Source organism: Mastomys coucha, unplaced genomic scaffold (genome assembly GCF_008632895.1).
Source record: "Mastomys coucha isolate ucsf_1 unplaced genomic scaffold, UCSF_Mcou_1 pScaffold12, whole genome shotgun sequence".
Lineage (NCBI taxonomy): Eukaryota > Metazoa > Chordata > Mammalia > Rodentia > Muridae > Mastomys > Mastomys coucha.
Genome location: NW_022196894.1, coordinates 43,532,896 through 43,556,507, shown reverse-complemented (window position 1 = coordinate 43,556,507; position 23,612 = coordinate 43,532,896). Strand labels below are relative to the sequence as shown.

The 23,612-nt window shown below is 43.3% G+C and overlaps 1 protein-coding gene across 1 annotated transcript; it reads left to right on the top strand.

The window, feature by feature from the left end:
- Nucleotides 1-6,838: 6,838 nt before the first annotated feature.
- Tagln3 (transgelin 3) lies at nucleotides 6,839-20,739 on the top strand. The gene is made up of 4 exons (XM_031364004.1): nucleotides 6,839-7,641; nucleotides 8,694-8,868; nucleotides 18,885-18,987; nucleotides 20,257-20,739. The coding sequence occupies exons 1-4, from the start codon at nucleotides 7,462-7,464 to the stop codon at nucleotides 20,396-20,398; spliced, it is 600 nt and encodes a 199-aa protein (XP_031219864.1). The 5' UTR covers nucleotides 6,839-7,461; the 3' UTR covers nucleotides 20,399-20,739.
- The last annotated feature ends 2,873 nt before the right edge of the window (nucleotides 20,740-23,612 follow it).

The following is a 23,612-nucleotide window of genomic DNA, read 5'->3' as shown; positions in this document are numbered from 1 at the left end:
GTTTTGTCTGGTACCATTATATATGGAAGTTTGTAAAATTCTGATTTTTAAAATTCAATTCACAAAATAGAGGAAGATGTTTATTCAAGTAAATATGAAATGATTCTAAAAATGTCTGAAGCATAATTAAGTTGGAAAAATGAGGGTGCCATGCTATATTTAAAACTAAAATTACTGTTTTTTAAAAGGTTAAGTTTTATTGTGATGTAAAAGATACTTCTAAATTTTGAATTGTCATCCTTATGGGAGTCTTCCAGATTTTAATTTTTTAAGTTTATATGTAAAATAATGGGTAATATCATTTCCAATTTACCTCATTTACACATATCCTGTTGCTCTGCTGTGTCTTAGTGTCTCTGCTTCTCCCGCACCCTTTCTCCCCTCAGTCCCCTTCTACTTACAAGCCATGGCCTGTAAGAGAGAACACATAGATTCTGTTTCCCTTCCCCACCATGCTCCCCTAACATCCTTTAGAGCCTTCTCTGCACAGTCTACTTTCACCAGCCATGTAATATATGTGTATTTAAATCTGTATTCTACATATGAGAGAAAATACTTTCCATATCTAATCTGTTTCTCTACATAATCTCAGTTCCACTGTTTTCCTGCAGACATGCTCTTATAGTTAAATGGTATTCATCTAATAATGTAGTCATTTTTATATAATGATTGGTTAGACTGAAAGGACGGTGATCTTTCTTTATTAACCCTGCTTTGGGGAATACTATTAGACTGGCTTAAGTGCAAATAGTTGGATGGGTACCACTTTACTTTTGAGTGGCAGAAGGGTAGAGTCAGTAAGGATGAAACACTAGTATAAGGCATGGTTTTTTAATAATTACTGAGGTATTAATATATATATAGCCTTTATATTAAATTGTGGAGGTTTTTTTAGTTATTAATTTTGGCTAGACTTTAGCCCTCAAGGGTTATATCTATATCTATATTAACATGATAACATAACTCAAAATGAGTATGTGTCAAAGGCTTAATTTTTATCTTATAAATGAGAGAATCAGCAGACAATAAACCTTGTTGAAAGGACAATTTAAAAAACATAGTATTTATATCCAATGACAAAAAAGGTGATAAAACTTCTGTGCAGGAAAGTGTTGCAGCTGGTTGGCAGATCATCCTGAGAAACATACCTTATAAGTTGGCTTTTGTCTGTCTGGGAACTTGGGTTTTAGGGGACTCCCACTATGGCCAGAACTGAGCATAGTAGCTCACTGTGCTTACATCAACTCTGCAAACACTGGCTTATGCTGAACCCCGCTTTCTTACCAGGTGCCCAGAATGTTGATATATGTGGAGCAGAGACTACCTCTTAGTAGTCTGGTAAAACCCCTTGGCACCGACTTTTAATAAGCTTTCTTGTGGTTGGTATCACATGAGCTGTTAGAACTCTTTGCTGGAGACCCAGTTTTGGCTGTGTGACTCCGGTGTGGATTCTTGGAAGCTTACCCCCAGTTTCCCTGGGTTTCACCCCATGTGCCTTTTCCCTTTGCTCACTCTGCTTTGGATCCATTCACTTAGTAAATCAGTAGTGAAAGAACTGTCTGGTGAGTCCTGTGCATTCTCACAAGCCTGCACACCTAAGGTAGTCTCCAGGGCCTCTGATAATGTGGGGCCATAAGCTGTGCAGGCAACCTGGTCCCTGTCGAGCAAGAGGTCTGGAACCCTGGAGACCTGGTAGGTGGTAATTTCTGCCTGCATGGGACAGAAGGTGTTGGACCACACCTCCTGGGCCCTTAGCCCCTGTTACAATTACAGCCACCATAGCCCTGCAGGAGATGTGTGTGATATTGGTCACATATTAGCAGCCTTCCTACATGCAAATATGGTTTCCCCAAGCTCTCAGTCCAAACCAATGAGAAGTACCTGCTGTCGAACCCTGAATCACCCCCAAAATTGTATATAAATCCTATCCAGGGAATTAAAGGTGTGTGAGAACTACTCTGTCGTCTGAGCCTTTTGTTCTAAGAGCTGTAACACTTGGGGAGAGGTCTACTCTCCCAAAATGCTTCCTGAAGCTGCACCTCACACCTCACTGGCTAGTCAGCCTCTTAGTGCAGGGTGACCCGACTCAGTGCAGAGCGGCACAAAGTAACAGAGTGACCTGGAAGGCACAACCAAGCTGGACCAAGCTGGAGATGAAGCCAACTGCAGCAGCAGCAGTGGTAAAAGCAACTTCTCCCTACCCATGCTACCTACCCTACCAGGCCGGGCCAGAGATCTCCATGAAAAGCCTCTGGTACACAGGCCCACACTGTTACACATACAGTTAAACTAATCCATGACTGTCCCTCATCCCAGAGAAAATCGGGGGGTGGTTGAGGGGGGGTCAGTGAATCCTATTGGCCTTGTTACTTTGAGCTAGAATGGGACTATTTGGGGACCCCTTAGGCTAGATATTGCTAAACATGAAAAGTATCGGAAAATGAAGGGGTTGAAGTCCCTGCCCATTAGAGTTTTCTGGGGTTAAAGCGTCCTGCTGTGTTGCATTGACAATGCTGACTCTCCCACCTCAATACACTTTAACCCCAGAAAATTCTAATTTGGCTCAGGGCTGTATTCCATAAGGTGAGAGAACCATAGCATGTGTTGATGCAGTTTACAAATTTAAAGTACAAAGTGGAGCTTAGCTACATCCCAGCACATCTACTAAATCTGTAACAGCAGTTTTGCTCTTTGTGCCTTACTTCCAAGTCTCAAAATGGTACAAAACTACATAATATATATAACTGGTAAAGAAGCACAACACAATCAGAATGATGATGTGCCAGAGGTGCTAACTTTCTGATTTTTGTCTAATGCATGGAACATAGTCCAGTGAGAAACTGATGGTCACCAACCCATAATGTTATAGGAAAGAAAAAGGAAGCAAGGAAGTGGTGAGGCTTTTAAAGCCAAAGGACATTTGATTTCCTAACAGGAAGAGCTCAAATTGGACTGGTATTTTTCATGTTTATGCAGATGTTCAGTGCCTCCACCTCCCCCCCCCCAGCCCCCCAGTTTTTGTTTGTTTGTGTTAACAAAAGGAAAACCTTATTTTAGCAGGAGTTAACATCACAGAATTCAAATGAAATCAAATTGATACATCTAATTGAACTTTTGGTCAAAGGGGCCTCGTGGAAACCTTTAAACAACTCAGGCTATTTATTGCCAAGGCTATGCCACAAATCCATGATAGGGTCCTATTGCTCAAGACAATGCTTACATATATCACTGAACACAGAGAGGTCGAGCTGGTGTCTAAAGCTTTCACCCCTAATGACTAGTGGCCATGGTTCTGAAGTGAAAGTACTCAATGCTACCACACAAGAAAGGTAACCACCAACTCTGCTATGAGCCCTGTTACCTGCCTGCATGATACCCTGGCATAATAGTGGCACATAGGTGGGAGTAGTCAATCACTCTCTGATTGGCTGAAAGGCCCACTCTAAGAGATGGAACCTATACCTAGCCAAACTACTGTTCTGCTAAAAGAACAGCAATAAAGTGCCATTCCACTATTCCTATTGGTAAGTGCTTAGCCATCATTAGAGTAGTTAGGAACTAACACAGAGACCCACACCTGGACAATGTACAGAGAGATTTTGGGACAGCTAGTCCTGAGTGGGTGTCTTCATCAAATCCTTCCCTTCTGGTACTATTTGGAGAGGATGTAGAAAGACTGTAACAGCAAGAAGCAGATAGATAGCACCAAGGAAACACTGTCTTTAGATAAAATAGGATTGACTCACAGAGACATTGGTAGCATGCACAGGGCCTGCATAGGTTCAAGCCACCCAGGGTCTCAGCACTGAGAGGATTGGAGTGGGAGTGGACAGGGGTTCTCATCCCTAACCAAGAAGCTGTCTCCAATTGATGACCACTTGCAAAGGAAAATTTAGTGTTCTCCAATGGAATCTCACTGGGAACATAAGCCACACTTACATGTAGGCCCCCATCCCCAACATAAATGGTCAACACAAAACTCAATAACTCAGTGATATTTTTGTAGATTTTTTTTGTTGTTTCCTATTACTTTGGCTTTTTTTTTTTTTTTAAATCGTACTTGTCTTTTGATTATATATTATGGTTTCCAGTTTTGTGTTTTTAGGGTATGCAAGTCCCTAAGCAGCCAATAAAAAAATCTAAAGGAGACTGAGCTTTGAGCAAGGTTGAGTTTTATAAAGCATGGTGATAGAGCTAAGACTGTTTCCATTCCCAGGACAACCCCTAAAGTGAGCATGCCAAATGGTCACTGGATTTGGAACAGCTGGAAGAGTATGTGGTGCTCTCCTGTAATCCCGGCACTTGAGAGGTGAGTCTCTGAGTTCAAGACCAGCCTGATCTACAGAGTGAGTGCTAAGATAATCGGGGCTACATAGAGAAACCCTGCCTCAAAACAAAACAAGAGAAAGAAAAAGAGCAAAAACTCATTATCTAGAAGAAAAAAGAGCGAGTGAATGCTAAATACAGCCATTGCTAGCTGTGTCAGGGCTAGTTCCAGCACCCACTGAGGCTATCAAAATTACAAGAGGCTGAAGTTCCTCATGTAGAGCAGAGGAGTATTTGCTTAGAGTCCATGCCCAGCACTAGAACACCTCATCATTTCTAGAGTACTTAGACTAATACAATGCAAAGACAAATATAAATATTTCATATGCTGTATTTCTTAGGGGACAATAAGGAAAAATTACATTTTCAAAACATAATATCTCTCTCACCTTTTTTTTTTTCCTCCAAGGATGGTCTTGAACTTGTGGTCCTGTTTCAACCTTCTGCTATGCCAGGTCAAGACAAGGGTTTTTTGTTTTGCTTTTTGTTTATGTTTTGGGGTTATATTTAGTTGTGTTTGGATTTTTTGTCTTTTTTTGTTTGTTTTTGTTTTATTTGTTTTATATATAATCATTTGGATCTTCAATGTGGAATCTTTCTATATGGAGGGTCAACTGACTCTTGAAGATCTCTTTTTTAAAAAAAATATTTTATGTTTATATGTGTGCATCTTTATGAATTTATGTGCCCACATGCTTTTAAGTGCCAGAAAATGGTGTTGAATTCCCAGGAACTAGAGAGTTCCTTGAGTTATGAGAAAAATAGAATCTACAGACTATACCTGGAAAAATGCAGGCAAGTTTCTAAACTAAATATGTATTTTAGGGAACGTGTTATTTCCCATTTTACCTTGTTTATGCTGGTATTTTCAGGGGTTTACTGAGGGGTTAGCTTTCTTCTGCCAATTAATGAAGCTCACTGGGTCTTCAGTCACAGCCTTCAGCAACACAAGGCCTGAAGCCCGTGAGTTTCTCTTTGTAGCCCTTTGTATCCATCTTACTCCAGGATGTTGGTTCCTATGCTCTCTGCCATGACAGTGCTTTGCCTGTGCATTATTGATAGAATTTACTGCCTGGAAATCCTCTGCTGATACTCCAGTCTCTTTCTTTCAAGCACTTTTGAGTTTGGACTTAATTTCTTAGGCATCATTTATTTATCTATCCTCAAACAGCCCTTACAAGGTTCCAGAATTCCTCTGGGCCTCCTCCCTCCTTGCCCAGCTTGTAATATTAATTTTCCTTTAGTTCTGGCCTTGACAGTCTTTCCATGTTACTTCCTTGAGTGACATCACCCAGGTTTATGGTTTTTAACTCCTGCCTACCAAGCAGATGACACAAGTTTCTACCAATCTGATGGTTCTCTTTGAGCACTAGACTTATAAAACAATCGCCCAATGGTCTCAGACAGACCATGAGCCTCTCAAAGTAGCAGGACCAACTTTTATTATCTCTATCCTTTGTATACCACCCTACCTGTGAGTCCTTCTGCAGTAAATAGCACCACTACTAAGTCAGCTACATCAGCCAGATGAGTGAGTCTCTTGCCTTTTATCCAGTGGTACTCTGGTGGTTTTCTTTCTCCTGCAAATATTCAAATTCTCTTATACAGCAAATCAGTGTAAGGCCAGTAAGTGCTTAGCAACTGGCTTCTTACTGTTGGCACGTGCCACCATCCTTGGGATATGGATTCTCACCAGGATCAGTTTCAAACTGCTTCCGTAGCATCCCCGAAAGCAAGGTGGAGAAGAAATGTCCAGGACCATTACAATTATACAGTGTTTTTCTGCAGACCTGAATACAAATATCCTCAAGGAATATAAATTATTGGGAAATGTAACAAAAATAAAGAGCAATTCATTTTGGATACTTCATCTTTGTAATATAATTTACTTATGTAATCCAATAACTAAAGATGACAAAATTTACAAACTGACCCTTAAAATTACTGGAAAATCTAACCACAGACTCTTGCAAAGCACGGTGTTTTAATACCTGGAGCCACCCTGACGTTCCAGCCTCAGTTTTCTTGCTGGTTCTAAGACTTTTTCAACTTTTAAAAAATACTAATTTTAAGTAATTATTTAATTGCATGAGCATTTTGCTTGCATGTACATCTGTGCACTGAATGCAATCTACCAAAACTTTTAGGGTACCGACAGACGTCTGTTTAATTAGAAAATTTGTCTTATATGTTTTAGTTTAAAATAACATTTAAGAGATTTATCCCTTGAATAGAGCCAAAGCAAGCCACGGAGGTTTTCTACGGGTTGCAAGTTTCTGGATGAAACTGGGTTGACAGCTTAAGTAAATGGTTGCAGCTTTCAGTGTCCCCCTCCAACCCCCACCCCATCCTGTCCTGTAACAACTGTCACTTCAGTGCAAGGTTAAAGTGGTTTGGCCATTCCTGGCAGATGGGCACTTAGCAAAATAGACACTCCCAGAGGCCCAAGTCCCCTCGGGCAGCTGTGTGGGGCCTCGGATACAAAGCTGGGTTCCCCAGAGGAGAAGAAAGGATTGTGCGGCAGAGAAAGGAGCTCCCGGCGGGAGGCAGGCGGGCTGGCCTGACTAGGAGAGGGCTGGTTTTGGAGGGCTCTTAGCAACAGCCCTGGTTTGACCCTCCTCAGCCGTGAGAAAATTAAATCAGGGCGCCTTGCTTCCAGGCTCCTCGCGCCATCAGCGGCCGAATGTTGAGACATCCTTTCTCCCGCCTGTTAATTACCTGCTCTGGGAATCTCTAGCAAAGTGCTGCTGAGAACGGAAGCAAGCAACCTTCGCCCACCCCCCACCGTCTGCCTGGGGGTTTAGGCTCACGAGTGAGTCCACGTACATCATCCGATCTGCCTGACAGGCAGGATTGAGAGGGGGGTTCCAGCCCTCCCTCCCCCACCCCCATGGGCCGGCCGGGGCTTTATTCTAGAGTCCATGGCGCGTGGCTGCGCTTTTCTTTCGCGTTTGTAGGTGAAACCCCATTGGCTTCATTGGCTCCTTGATTTAAACCACGCCCGGCTTTCTGCCCGCTTTGCTGCTGCTGGGTTCGGCCTCCTTGCCACATCCCAGCCGGGTTCTCAGGAAACCCGCGGGCTCCTGTGGCTGCTATTGTGTGGATGCCGCGCGTGTCCTCTCTTCTCTTCCAGAGATGGCTAACAGGGGTCCGAGCTATGGCTTAAGCCGAGAGGTGCAGGAGAAGATTGAGCAGAAGTATGACGCGGATCTGGAGAACAAACTGGTGGACTGGATCATCCTGCAGTGTGCTGAGGATATAGAGCACCCGCCCCCGGGCAGGGCCCATTTTCAGAAATGGTTGATGGACGGGACGGTAAGGCGGGCAGAGATATTGGATGTTGGGGCGCTGGGCAGGGACGTCCTTCTAGGGCCTTTTCTTTCCGTGTGAGGCCCCGGGGAGATCCTCTGTTGCCAAGGTCTGGGTCTCACCGGGAGAGATGAACATGCCTTTATTTCTCCAGGGCTGGCTGTAATTCTGAGGGCTCTCTGCACAATTCCCTAGCTAGTTTAGAGGATTCTCCACCCATCTGAGCATCAGGCTTCCTTCTGAGCTGTAAGCAAAATTGGAGTCCTTTTGATGTTTCCATTCAGAGTAGGGCTAAGCGCTGCTGTGTGATCTCCTCAGCCTTCCTGGGCTGTTCTTACCCCCCAGGGAACCAGCTGGTTACATGGGGAAACAAAGGAAGGGGGTCAGGCTAGCCAACTTGTCATCCTCCAGGGAAGCTGTATCCTTTGGAGATGCTCAGGATCTCTTGAGCAGATCAGCTTCCCTGAACGGGAAGGGAATCCTTATGTGGTAAGTGCCCGTTCTGCCCAGATACTGTGTGTTTGGGTTCCAGGACAGACAGCTCAGCTGAGTCAAAGAAGCCCATTTTCTCTGGCAAGCTGTGATTTACTGTTACATAACTGCTATCCCACTGATTTGTTGGGCATCCTAGGGCTTTGCTTCTAAGAGTATGTGAGAAGACCCATTTCAATTCTTTGACACATCACAAACTTAACATAGGATGAGTTAGTGAAGACAGCAGATCCCAGAGAGCAGATCAGAATCCTCCCGTTTCCCCCTGAGCCTCCAACGCATCCTCCATTAAGAATGTGAGATCATGTCCTCATCATCCAGCATCATTTTCAAGGAGGGAACTGAGTTCCGGCTGCAAGATTATGGTCAGCTACTGTCTGGGAATGGGCTCCCTGGGGTCTCTTCTCTCTCTCTCTCTCTCTCTCTCTCTCTCTCTCTCTCTCTCTCTCTCTCTCTCTCTGTGTGTGTGTGTGTGTGTGTGTGTGTGTAGATGCACCATTCACTTCTGACCTGTGACATTAATTGCAAAGGGAAACACTAATCCTCTGTCCCCACACTCCCTTTAGGTCCTGTGCAAGCTGATAAACAGTTTATATCCACCAGGACAAGAACCCATCCCCAAGATCTCAGAGTCAAAGATGGCTTTTAAGCAGATGGAGCAAATCTCTCAGTTCCTGAAAGCTGCCGAGGTCTATGGTGTCAGGACCACTGACATTTTCCAAACAGTGGATCTATGGGAAGGTAAATTGCCCTTCTGTCTTTAGGTCTGTTTCCCCTGGACTCCTGTTCCAGTACCTCTTTTTTTTTTTTTTTTTTCTGTCCTCTATTTGTAAAGGCCACTTACATAGGGCATCCCTGTGCTGCTTGGGGGAGGGGAAGTGCCTTCTCAGCTGTCATCCCAGGGACAGTGTTGGCCTTCCTGTCTGTGATGCTTTAAAGGTAGGGGTCCTGTCGTACAGAAGGACACATATTGAGGCTATGGCAAGAACCTCAGCAAACTAGTGGCTAAGTGTGTGAGTGGAAGGGTCCACAGAGAAGAAGGAAGCTGGTTACACGGATGTCTTTTCCTCTAGTTGGCCTTCCATAACAAATCACACTTAGTGGAAGAGAGAGGAGGCAGGAGTGAGCTAGTGTTCCCCTGACTCACGAGCCCTGGAGCTTACAGACAAAGCCATCTGGTGCTCCTCTGTCATTCAATCTGAGGGAAAAAAAATAGCACTCCATCTTTCTGTTAAAACAATTATCTAGAGCATGGTGACTCTATCTTCTAGATGAGTATTCTGCTCGGGGAGACTGCTAAATGACTTTGCCTTCGCATTTGTGAATTGACTCAGTGAGAAGAATCTCACAAAGCTATTTAGATTGGATCTTACCTCTGGACATCTATAGATAGAAATCCACCACTATTGGGGAAAATGATGTGGAATGAAGATATTGCTGGAGAATTTGAGTGATCAATAGTCATAAGGCTTCAAGTCCCTTTGAGTGACAATGTGCATATTTGTCCATACAGCCATGACTAGTCCTGCCTGAGGCACAGAGTAGACCAACTGTCTAACTGCCAGATTGATTGACATGCTCATTGGTCACTGGCTGTCATCACAGTGCAACCAACAGGATCTCCTGGGTGGTGACCCAAATGGCTCTGCTGACAGTGATAGTGGAATAATGCTACTTTGATCAAGAGGTGTGGGGTATTCTAAGGGTCATTACCTTAAGCCTCTATTCACAGACAGCTCCTGTTTTACGCTTCTTCCATGGGTAAGTAGTTCTGACCTGAAAAGGCCAGGGGATTGATCTCAGAAACTCAGGTATCTAACCATGCTGGGCATGGCATTAGTCCTCGTAGACATCTTCCTCTAATTCTCCATGGGATGTCCTCACTGAGGCTTGATTTCCAGGTCAAAATTATGGTGACTTGCCACAGATAGTAACAGTTTCTTTTCCCCAATGTTCTCCATCATTAGCAGCACAGAGATAAGAGCACAGTTCTTCTCACTGAACTATGAAGGAAATATTTTCAACCTCCCCATCCCACAGACAGTGACACCTGCCTGCCCTTGGTTATGTGTGTCTGCCAGAGAGCTCATAACCTCTCAGACCTGAAACTCTGCCCTAGGCTCTATCGCCAAAGCACAAGGGGGTGCTCAACAGACCACAGCATTCTTTGGCCAGGGGCCTTAGCTCTCTCTCTTTGTCTATACCATGGATGTGCTGTTGAGTCATAGCAGTGACTAACTATTGATGCCAGGGAGGCAGAAGAGAACGGAGGAGGAGGAATCTAAGCTATGGGAAACCAGTAGAGTGTTAGAGCACATGAGAGAAACCCTGGTGAGCAACCTAGTGCAGGGAGTATGTAAGAAGCAGGACAATGGCGGTGTGTGGGAGATGGGTCTAGAGGTTACCTTCTCATCTACATCACTGAAGGGCCAGCTTTACTCCCTTTCCCATTTCCCCAAACACCATGGAGAGGAGCTTTATGCCTGGGGAGAGAGGATATTCAAAACAAGAAGAGAGGGAAGGAGCAGTAATTCTGGGTGAGCAAACTGTGGAGCTCTACACTCCTGCCGAAGCCTGTGTGTGAGATCCCCCTGGAGGAAGAAGAAAGCTAGGGTGCATAAGTATGACTGGGGCAACCAGAGGTTTCTCCCTGAATATGATAGTGCTTCTAGAAAGCCAGACAGACGATAAAAGTCATCATTCCCTATACCCTGCACCATCCCCAAAGCAGAGGCACAGGACTTTAAAGGAAATAAGGAGACACACTAGGTGAAGTGCACAAAATGTATGGATGGGCCAGAGACCTAAGAACAGGGAAGCAGACACTTAGATGAGTGTCCAAAGGACTTCCTGGAAGCCCCAGGGAGGGCTGAGATTAAAGAAGGTGGCTTAGACTTGACGTTTCCCAGGACCTTTGTCTGAAGCCCAGACTAGAACTGTTTATCATACTGCAGAACGTAGGAGCAGAAAGCAGGTTGCTTTGAAAAGAGGAGTGGGTGGGATGGCATTGGTGGCATAGATCTCAGGACTGAGCATAGGAGGCTCTGGTCCCTCCTCCAGCAGCTGTTCATATTGGAGGATGACTAAACTGTAATCACAGGGCAGGGTTGGCATGTGTTTATGTGACAGGTCTGTGTAAGGATGTATACACTCTGTATCATGTAGATATCAGACATCAGACTCGCCATTTGCATAGATTATCACATTCCTCTACAACTCTACTCCCGACTGGGGATGCAATCCTGCCCTCCCATTTCAGTTACTGCTGCTAATCCAGGATTCCCTGCACCATATTTGTGGAGCCTGTGCTTGCTGTAGGCCCCCACCCCCTTTCCTAGACATTGCTCTTTCTCCTTTGTAGGTCCTTTATGCTTGACTGCTCTCAGTACCCCATTTCCTTTGCTTGGCATGTGCTTCCTAAGTATGGCTCTGTTTGCTCACTGTGGTCCAGTGCCTTTCCAAGCTGCTTCTGTATTGCTGACCAGTAAAGCTGCAGGGACCCAGGTTTGCCAAATGCCTTCTCGTTTCGGCTTCAATTACTCATGTAGGCAGGGCCCCAGAAGCACCCATCACCCAATACATTGTTTGGAAGAGACCTAGGGGGAATAAGGATACAAGATTCTTCCAAAAGAAACCCATATGACAGCTTGATCATAGAGACAGATACTCAGACAAAAGCCTGTTGGGGAAGGGCCAGAGTGACCATCAGAGGTGGTGATGGGCAAAAGCAAGAACCATTGAAAAGGAGGGAAGGGAAGTGGAGAAGTGTTCCCCTATGAGGAGGAAAAGGTAAATGATCTGGCAGGTTCCTTTTACATTTGTCACAGACGCCTTTAAAGGCCAGGGGTGGGGCTGTCTCCACTGACTCAGAGGCCAGAACACTCCAGGCAAGCCTGCAACATCTTTGCTATGCATACTAAAGGAGAGACCGGAGAAAGGGAGCAACGATAACCCACACGTGCATGTGTGTAAGAGGAAGAAACCACACAAGAGAAAGTGAGTAGTCTGGTCTGAGGTTTGGTCAGAAAGACTGCAGCAAGTATCTTGGGAGGTGCAGTGGAGGGCAGGCTCCCCAGGCAGAAAATAGAGAGCCTAGACCAAACCTGTGTGTTATCTATCACTTATCAGTTAAAATGTCTATGCCTTGAACTTCCCCTGCATCAAGTGGGAATAATCAAACCTATTTCATAGAATTGATCTGGGAACAAAGGAGGTGATGTGTCAAAGATGCTCAGATGGTGTCTGTTAAGTTACACTGTAAATATTGTCCCTAGCCTGCCCTTTCTAAAACTAACAGAAGGGACAGGGACTGGAAAGGCACAGATTCTTCTTAAAAAGGTAGACTTGATTAATCGAGACATTTACCAGCTAATAGGGCTGCCAGGATGACCTTCACCTTCTCAGCCATTCATACAGGTGACTTTATTGACTTTTTCACTCATTGACTTTGTCATCTTTCCCTCTGATACATTGCATTGCCAATTTCAGACCCAGGAGAGCTTGGTAGAATGTTAACAGCATGGGCTTTTAGAGTAGTTGCATTGAAACCCTGCTTTCCAGTGCATCCTGGTTGTGTGACTCTGTTTATGGTGTTCAGCTGCCTGGAGCCTGGGTTCTCTTCTGTGCATCGGTCTGGCAGCCCCAACCCCTAGAAGTGTTGTATGGAGCAAACACATTAAGTCTCCAGCCCGATATATGATTCCTAGTTGCCTAATCAATTCTGACTTTTCTTCTACCACCATCAACTCACCAGCAGTGACCTTTGGGGCCTCTTTGTAGAACCACTTAGTGTCAAATGTTAAGAAATTCTCAAATGTCAGAGCAGACAGTACTCAAAGAGCCATCAACCCGACTATTCTTCTCACCGGTTGCAGTGTGCAGGATAATGGATGCGTGGCTTTGTGATGTCTGTTCTTTTCTGCTGATCCTCGGAATCTAGAAGGTGTTGTTTACAGGGAAAGGCAGGGCCTCTCAGGAGGTGTCACTACATGTGCTTTTCCTCAACGGCAGGCACTGAAAATGTACTTCGCCTAACCTGAGATGATTCGGGGATACTGCAAGGTACTGGTACGACCATCACAAAGGCCTGCTCCTCCACGTGCCTTTCCCCATGCAGCTGCATTTACTCCGAAGGGCTGCTGACAACCGTGTTTTGTGAGCTTTTCCTTTTGCCATGATTGTCAAACACCAGCATGCATCACAGCCATGTGATATCACTGACAGGCACATTTCTGACATGTTAAGTCTGCAACCAGCCCCAAGAGTTTGTATTTCTTACCAATTTGTATGTGATGCTGCTTCTGTGGGCATGGGAGCCCCACCTTGAGGGCCAGTATCTTACAATTTCTCTTCCCTCTGGCCAGAAAGCAAGCAACAAAAACAAAACCCAGAGAGAACACTCAGTCTGCCTTCTGACATTTCTCTCTAGACTGTAGCAATATTTTCTCAAGGACATCGGGAATTGATTTTTCTTTTACAGTTTGCTTTCTCTGTGGTGTATGTACTAAAACACACACACACACACACACACACACACACACACACTTTGTAAGAGTCCCAAGCTGGGTCGAAAACAATGAAAAATAGTAGTTATGAAACAAATAATTTAAGACTGACTTTTAGTGTTCCATTACCTCTGTTTATCCCTTTATCCTCTTAGTTCTGATTTCTTTTTTACTGAAAATAGATTATTTTCTCATACAATATATTCCAACTGTAGTTTCCTTCCCCTCTACTCCTCCTAGTTTCTCCCTACCTTTCTTCCCCTCCAGATCTACTCCCTTTCTGTCTCTCACTAGAAAAGCATAGGCTTCTAAAAGCTAACAACGAAACATGACAAAATAAATTATAATAAGATGGAGGAAAAACTTTTCATGCTGAAGTTGGACATAGAAACCCAACAGGAGGAAAAGAGTCCCAAAAGCAGGCACAAGAGTCAGAGACCCACTCATTCTCCCAGTCAGGAGCCCCATAAAGATACTAAGCTGACAGCTATGATAGATATACAAAAGACCCCATGCAGACCTACGTAAGGTATAGGTAAGAATCTTGAACGTAAATTTAAGAGGATAAACTGCTCATTAGAGTGTCTTTATGTAAGACTCAAATTTGATAAGCTCTAATGCTCCTCCAGAGTTGGGACATTCCAAGGCAGAACTCTGAGCTCCATTCTCCAAGGCTTGTTGTTTAGTAGTTTGGGGTGTATGGCTATTTTGGAGGTGCTGTTCCTTGTGATAAATAGAGCATTACAGTACATAGTGGGTATAGTGGCACTTAGGAGGCTGAGGCAGGAGGATCTTCATAAGTTCAAGGTCTGTTTGGGCTACAGTGTGAGGCCTGCTTTAAGAAGAAACAAAGAAGGGGTTAGGTAAGGCTAGAAAGCAGGGCAACAGTGACTCCTCATTGTTGCATTTACGTGCCCACCACTGCCTGACACTGAAAAGGCTTGCTGGATGACACAGCACAAGCTGTCAATCATCCAATCAACTCCTTTTTCTTAAGAGTTTGTTGTTCAATTTGGATTGGCAGTTCAATTAAGAGGAAGGTACAGATAGCGCCTACATGGCAGATGCACACATAATCTCCCCATACTATCCTGGTCATGTGAGTGGTACAGAGCTTATGAGTCTTAAGCCTTGACTGATGCATTGTTATCATTGAAGGCCCACACTCTATAGAAGAGCTCACCCTTGCTGGTGTACAGTCTATGAGTTTGGACAAATGTGTAATAGCATCATGCAGCCTACAATCCATACATTAAAAATATTCTGTGGACCATCACTTTATCCTTTTCCATCATCTTCCCCAGTGATCATTGGTTTTCCTACTGTCTCCCTGGTTTTGCCCTTTCTAAGATGTCACATAGTTGGAGTGAAACAGTGTGTTATCTGTTCGGAGTCTATTAGCTCTGTTTTTTTTTTTTTAAACATCAAGTCTGATATTAACTTCTCGTGATAAAGAAATAGAAGAATCCAGATGGCCTCTTAGAACAAGCTTGGCTTCTTCTTCCTGTGTCACTCTCATTCTCATGGCCAGTAGCGTACTCTTAGGTCATCACCAGGACTGTCTCCTTCATGCTATGCTTGCATTTGGAAAAATGGTCAGCATTGGAATATTCTGCCTAATAGGGTTGTATTTCTTTATTTTCTTGGGAGAACGGTGTTGAGCAGAAGTACTTTTAGAGTCATAAGCATTTGCCAAAGTGTCCAGCATGGCTTTCAGGAAGCAAAGTGCTTCTAGGCAGGCAGACTTCCAGTTTGCATCAAACAAAGTGCTTCTACTGATCAGCTTTATTCACTTGATTTATTGGAAGAAGATGTCTCCAAAGGATGAAGTTAATCCTTAACAAATTTTACATAATTCTTAGCACGTGTCAAACATTATGATGTTAAAAAATAATAGGTTCAAAAGTTCAGAGTGAAGCGTCCATGTCCATCTGCTACGTAAGGATTGTCATGGGAGATTACCCCAGAATCTGGATATTTAGGCTACTTAGGTCAGTCTGATAGTCAGGCTACCTGGGAGTCACCAGCTAAACTGTGTTTCTCAGACTGATGGTTTGAATCACCTGTAGATTATTTACCAAGCTTAGTTTATTGTAATGTAGACTCTTAGGACCTTCCAAATCAATTTTTTTTATGGGAAAAAATCAATATTCATATACTAAATTTGGAGAGATGCCCCCTCTGCCCACTCCCATAAATAGACAACAAAGCTTGGGGATGTGCTTTGAATCAAGCTGTAATGGCCATTTTTGTACTTGCATCATTTTGTAAGCTGCCTTAACTGGGCAGGTGATTGGCCATGACCCAGCAGTTTAGCTCTTGTTATTTTATACCCAGCACACTGAACAGATCATTCTTGACCTCACTGTTTCTTAATACATTTACATATTTCATGTCTGCTGACAGAAATCAGGTTCTACAAGTGGCCCCAGTTCCTGCCACCTGCCCTTCCATGTAACACTACTCACTTGGTCTCAGTTTCTAATCTGAAAAGAGGCCAGTTTGAACAAGGGCTCCCTTTCCCATCTAATCAATCCAAGAATTCTGGAATTCTTCACGAAAGTCTCTACTAGAAAACATATCAGACATGATGAGAAAATGGACCAGCTGTGAGCTGGCTAAGACAGATGATTTCTGGTTACTGAATTGTTTGGAATCTTGGTGATTAATTTGATTAGCATATAGACTCCAAATATTTTTTTAAGTTCTTTGGATGAAGACATAGAAAAGTTATTTCAGACAAAAATATCCACTTTGGTGGTTGGTGTCCTTAATCCTATAGTACCCAAGATCAATGTCCAGACTTAGATTCCCTATGTTCACAATGGCATTACTCTTCTGGTTATCTTTTATCACTGGTTCCTGCCAAGGACCATGGTTCCCTTCCCATTTTGCAAGGGGGAGGGGTACGGAGGTGGAGTGGCTGTCCAACAGAAGCCTGAGCTGGGCTCCAGTTTACTTGCTGTGTGACTTTGAGGGTGCTAGCAAATCTCCTTGATTAGTCTTGCTGTCCACAGATGGAGATTGATCACCACTCTGTAATGTTAAGATCCCATGGGATTAAGGCATCTAGCTCATTAGTTTACATTAAATCTCTTCCCTTGGAACCTTTCCTTAGAAAACAAACTTTCTAGTTTGTTCTTGTCAGATAACACCTCCTTCCCTATGATGTGTCTAGCTCAGTTGTACAGGCACTTCCAGGTCTGCTGTACTGACAGGAGGGTGGGTAGCGTTGATTTTATTTTTCTAGGTTCTTGGATCCCCAATCCTTGCCTGAAGCTCAATTCTTTCTGAGTTTATGTGTGCTCACATTAGCCAGCTATTTGTGAAGGAGGCCTGCACTGTGGTGGAACAAAGCTTGTGCTTCACCTCTTTCTTCAAGGCAGTGTTTATGGGTGACTTGCTGAGTGTCCTTCCATATTGCCCCAGATCCTGTACATGTCAGACCCACTCCTTCCTGCTATCAAAATTATATTCCTCCTGCTCTGTGTAAAAGCTGAGCTGATTGGCAGATTCTAGCTAAGACTTCCTGTACTTATTCATTTTCTTCTAGGTTCTCTTTAATAGCTCCCTATGTAAGAGCACACCCACCATGTCTTTTTGAATGCCATTACTACAAGTGCATTTTAAAAAGCAGCCTATTATATAGTGACAAATTACAGAAAGGTGTTTCATCAGTGGAAGAGGAAACTTGTTCTAACAGCTATCTCTGCATTTTTTCTCCAGATTCTTTGTGTTTCTTGTACCTATCCCCTTCCAGCTTCTATGGAAACTGGTCCTCAGCGCGTCTTTCAGTGTGAGAGAATCTCAATCAACAGCAAATTCCCCACTCCTATTAGCCATCCTTACCTCCACAAACTGCAGGCAATCATCCTTGTAGTGAGTGCTGGACTATGGGGCAGGGGAGCTCATGGGGGACGGACATGAGCATCCTGAACAGGACTTCCTTGAAGGCTGTAATTGTTGATTTCATTACAGTTCATGCTCCATTCTCCCACTCTGTCTGCCCTTTCCGCTGTAAATCTGTATTCCCCAGTGGCTGAGCTGGAGGAAGCGTGCTAAAACCACAGATGGCTCACTGGGTCTGACTAGAGCCTTCGAATTTTGCTCTTACCTTTCTCCCACTAGCCTGCCCCTCCTTTCTCTCTCTCACTCTCTGTCTCTCTCTTTCTCTGTCTCTCTCTATGTCTTTCTCTCTCTGTCTTTCAGTGTTCTCTATCTCTCTGTCTTTCTGATTCTCTGTCTCTTTCTGTGCATCTCTATCTCTGTCTTTCTCTGTGTTTCTGTTTCTGTCTCTGTCTGTCTCTCCTCTCTTCCTCTCCTCCTCTCCTCCTCTTCACCCTCTTTCTCCTCCTTCTCCTCCTCTTCCTCCTCTTTTCCTTCTCTTTGATGTCTTTCCATGTTTGCAGCCCTCCATTCCTGCTTTGCACAGACCTTTGACCAGTTTCTAAGTTGCAGCCTACCCACACAGGTAGCACCTTCTCTAAGTATGAGACTTGCCAGTCATTTGAAAAGGAGGACAGGAGAGAAGATGGAAGGAGCTGGCTGATTTGAAGGGGCGACTGGGCAATCTTATGACCATGTCTCCACTCCTTATGCAAGCCTATCCCATCACCACCACCACCACCCGCTCTGCTCTCTCTCCCACACGCATGGACCAGTGATTTATTGTCTCCATTAGTTCCTTTCATGCATCACATAATAGAGGGCTGTCACTTGTGTCTTGAGTGCTCTCTGTGGTGATTTGCTTTCTCTGTTTGCCTGTGGACCAGAGTGCCGCATGCATACTCAATTTGATGAACATGGATGATTTTAGACCTGCTAACTCAGATAGAATAAAGAGTGAAGCCCCCTGGGGTCTGAAGCCAAATGACTATAAGCAGCCAATCTGTGCAATTTCTCATTCTCTGTCCACTCATGAGGAAAGTGCTCTTCTGCAGGCCATCACCCAGGACCTCCTGATCAGATCACATAGCTTGCTGAAGCCATGAGGGCCAGGCCAAGACCTGAGTTGGAGCTGTATGTGAGCTGTAAACATTTGGAATGTTCATTACACATACCCTCCAATGAGAAGGGCCCTGTGGTATAAATACAATAATTAACAGGGTTGGGGATGGGTTTTACACCAGGGTCACTCCGGGAGTGTTAGTGATTCTCTCTTGATTGTACTCATCCATAGCCTTGGTTACAGTTCCTCCTTTCAAAATTCCTGTCCCTGACACACTTGGCTCTCATCTCTTAACTGAATTCCAGGGAAGGACATGGCAGCTGTGCAGAGGACTCTGATGGCTCTGGGCAGCGTTGCAGTTACCAAGGATGATGGCTGCTACAGGGGAGAGCCATCCTGGTTTCACAGGTAGGTCATTCTCTGCCTCCCATAGAAGGGCAGAGGGAGGGCCTGACCCCTTAGCGACCAGATGCTGTCTACAGAGAAGTAAATGAAGACATGCCACAAGGCCTACTGAGCAAGGAAGACTGAAGCTTGTTCTTGACGACACCCAACTGAAGCAGAGGTTCTTGGGTTTTCCTGTTAGTTTCCTGCATTCCCTTTCCCTGTTCCTTTCCTTCTTCCTTCATCTTTTAAATTTTCTTTGATGCACCTAATGAAGATTAAATATGTCTCTCTGCCAAGTACCATCTCAGTTTATAACTATTACCCAGCAAGTTGACTAATGGCTTCCTCTTTGCCTCTCAAAAGAGTCCTGGTCTGGATGATGAATTATATGATTATTTCAGTCTACTGAAAGGGCCTTTTAGAACATTTTCCTTAAGTGATCTTTTTGGCAGTGAGAACAGAGACAGACATGTGCAAACTGAGGACTTTAGTGGCAGATGAAAGGGGTGCTAGTAGCAGCTACTGGGTAATTCACTTTATTCATCTTTCTAGTGTTTTTTTTTTTCTCATCCTGGAGAAAATATAGAAGGACCTAGCTTATGTCCTTTACATGGCCTTGACCTAAAATTTTCCTGGAAACTCATCAAAATCCTGGTCTTAGTCTCAGAATTATTTAAATGATCCACCATGGTCCAAAGTTATTTACAATTCAGCTTCTTAACAAAATTTGGCATTCTCTGATGAGGAAATACAAATTGTTCCTTGAAAATTTCTAAATTGATTGGGCAGCAAAACAGAGATCAGTCTTTGGTCCTGTATGGGAAGGGTAGAATGGGACTTATGACATGTTTTGTAAGAGGAGTTAGTTTTGTGAGAGGAGGTATCTGAGGAGGTGAGGAAATGAAGGCTGAGGTAGCCTACAGGGGGCAGAGGGAAGCTGAAGGAGGGTTTTCCAGAAGGGCAGCCAGCCATGGATTCTCCTCTTATGTATTTATGTATTTATGTATTTATGTATTTATTTATTCATTCATTCATTCATTCATTCATTCATTTTTGTGAGAAATTCTCAGAATTGTCTTGGTTCCTAAGGGATAGGAAAGCTGTATGTACTTATCAGCCATAGCTCAGAGTAGTCCATTGCTCATGGTGGGCCATAGCTCATAGTAGAGTTGTAGGCCAGGACAGTCTACTGGTGTGTTTGATTGCCTCAGATAGAACCTGTGTAACCCTATCTTGAGAAGGATTTGCAATGGTCACATGAGCTAATTCCATCCCACTCTTTCCATCCAGGAAAGCCCAGCAGAATCGGAGAGGATTTTCAGAGGAGCAACTTCGCCAGGGACAGAATGTCATAGGCCTGCAGATGGGCAGCAACAAGGGTGCCTCCCAGGCGGGCATGACGGGGTACGGGATGCCCAGGCAGATCATGTAAGATGCTATTTAGTGAGTGCCCCCTGGTAGAGAGGACTAATGTTCCGCACCACAGTCAGTGACAAAGAAATAGGTAGTCACCTGCTCACCTTCTCCTCTTTCTCGAAGCCTTCTGTCCCCTGTTCTTGCAAGTGCTGCATTTCTGCTGAGAATCCACGCTGCCTACTGCTGCCTACTGCTGCCACCTTCTGTTCCTTTAGAACTATGCAAAGACTTCCCTTCCTCTCTCTGACCTCCTATGGTCTCAGTTTGTTTGATTATTTATTTATTTATTTATTTGCCAAAAAGTTCTCTCCTTGACTCACAGAACGTACCCTAATAAACAAATTAGTCTGTGTTGCAGAGTGTAACTTCATTCTCTGTCAGATTGGAATGGTTCCTTCCCTTTTTCATTCAGGAGTTAGTAGACAAGATGAGATTAGCACAAACAGTAGATAATAGATCAACTATGAGGAAACATTTGCAAAGTTATTAGGTTTATCTTGGTAATTCCAATGGAAAATCTAGATAGAGTTTTTCTCACTAGAGACCTTAAAGTTAGAAGTTTACAAACACTGTCTTGACCTATACATATTTCTTTAAGTATCTACTTTCTACTTATAATTTTAGACCTTGCAAGCAAGACAAAACATCATGAGCTTCTGTATGGGCTCTCAGGAAATAACGGATAGACGGACGGATGGTTGGATAGGTGGATGGAAGGATGGTTTTCTCAAATAACTTTTAAAATGAGCATCTGTTTGCTTCTCTTGCATGAGCTTTCCTCACCTAGGAGGGATCTCAAATCGATTTTGATATATATTCAATCCCCCTGTTGGCCAGGAATGATACACTACGTGGCATTTGCTTTCTACACGTTGTTTGAAGGACCCAAGCCCCTAAAATTCTTGAAGATTGTGCAAGATTGAGATCTGCCTAACATGAATGTTCCTAAGATTTTTTTAATGGAATGAAAAAGTAACAGGGAAAATGAGTTACAGACCCTATCAATTCATCTTACGCTTTAAAAAACGTAGTAAGTAAGAGAAATAAAGTACCTTCATTTGTATAATGAATCATGAACTAATTTGAAAATGTAAACAGTAAGTGAGACTACATAATATTAACATGCTAAGTATTTAGGTGGCAGTTTGCAGTTCTGGGGTATCCCAGAGACTTCTATTCAATCCTTAACTACCCAGGGAGCCCCTTGGTATGTAGGTGATCCTCTCATGGCTGCTGCAGAATTATTTATTGTGTCATCTGAATGTAACAAACCCTTCCTCAAATCCTACCTTGGAGTTGGCAGATGAGAAAGGAGGGAAGCTAAAAGGTTCTCCAAAGTGAAAGAAACCTAGGAGAGAATTCCTAGAAAGGAAAATAGTTTGGTCCCTGTGTGCCCGTGGATATACGGGATTTAGGAAATACCTTCCATTAGGGAGGGGCAGTTGGAAGAAAGCCTGGCGTCTTAGAACCCACAGAGAGAAAATGTTCTGCTCCTTCTAATTTGTACTCACAGTCAAGGTGATATATGACCTCAGGGAACAGCTCACTGAAGGAAGCAGAGACCCTCTAGAGATGCAAGCAGCACTACTTTTTATGGAGAGAATCAGTTAGGATAAGACGGGTAAAGGTGCCAAGAGTGACAAGCGAAAAACACTGGAAACGTAAAGCAGTCATCCATTATAAAGAAGGAAAAAAAAAAAACTCCTCCTAGAAATTAACAAAAATAAAATGAGCAAAATAAAATTGTGCTAGGTTGGGTGCCAAGAACAAGCTAGTAAATTAGAATACCAAGAAAATACACCTCATGAAGATTTACAAATAGATGGTAATAGGAAATAAATATTAAAAAATAACACACAGTAGTCATGGATTTAGAATCTCAGAAGGGAGAAAAGTCAATTAAGGAAGCAAATGTAATCAATTAATTCATTTATTTTGTGTACAGATATTTTGCCTACAGGAATGTCTGTGCACTATGAGCATGTTGGAGAGAAATTTTTGAAGAAATAATATTAAGGCTTTACCACAGGGCTTTTTTTTTTCCCCTAGATAAAAACTGTTTAAATAGAATTATAAATGTCAGGCATGGGTTGGGAGACAGAGGTCAGGCAGGGGTTGGGAGACAGAGACAGAGCTTTTTTGTTTGTTTGTTTTGTTTTTCAAGACAGGGTTTCTCTGTTTAGCCCTGGCTGTCCTGGAACTCACTCTGTAGACCAGGCTGGCCTCTAACTCAGAAATCTGCCTGCCTCTGCTTCCCGAATGCTGGGATTAAAGGCGAGCGCCACCACCGCCCGGGAGACAGAGCTTTTAAAGGGTAAAAGCTATTGCATATAAGAAAAAAAGAATCATGTTCATATTTAGAGTTCTCAGCATAAGCTTAGGAACATAAAGTAATATTTTCAACACAGAATTCTCTATCTAGATCAGTGCTTTTCAACTTTTCTCATGCTGGGACCTTTTAATGTATCCCCTCATGTTGTGGCGACCCCAACTGTAACATTATTTTCATTGCTACTTGTTAAGTGTACTTTTCCTAACATTACAAATTATAATGTAAATATCTGATATTCAGGAAATTTGAAATGTGACCCTTGTGAAAAGGTTGTTCGACCTGCTGGTTGAGAACCATTGATCTAGGCAATTTAGAATACCACTTTTAAAATGGTATTATTTATTATTATGAGATAAAGGACTATCTATGCACACACCAAGGCATTGGTGTGGAGTTCAGAGATCAACCTTTAGAAATAGGTTCTCTTCTTCCTCCAGGGGTTCTAAGGGTGGACTTATGTTGTCAGGTTTTAGCAATCTCTGGCCTACTCACTACTTTTTAAGAACAAGAATGAAGGACATGTTGATAAAGACCAACTATGAAAACATAATTATTTCATTAAGAACAATATATTACCAGGAATACACTATTTGACAGGGGAGTTGTGGGTTAAATGCATAAATTAAAAAAAAATCCATTCTTGTTAAAATATAAAAGCACTAACAAATTAGGAAAGAACGGTGACAAAGCAAACAACTAAAATTCTAGAAATTCTACAATATATGTGTGGCATAGGGGAAGAAATGCAGAGGAGAAAGGTCTTATTTGGAAGAAAAGTTTAAGAAACTTTGGGGAGAATCAGTTAGATAGCCCACCAGGTGAAAGCATTTGAGAGAACCAATTCCCCAGGCTTGCCTCATGATCTCTGTGCACACCACACACACACACACACACACAC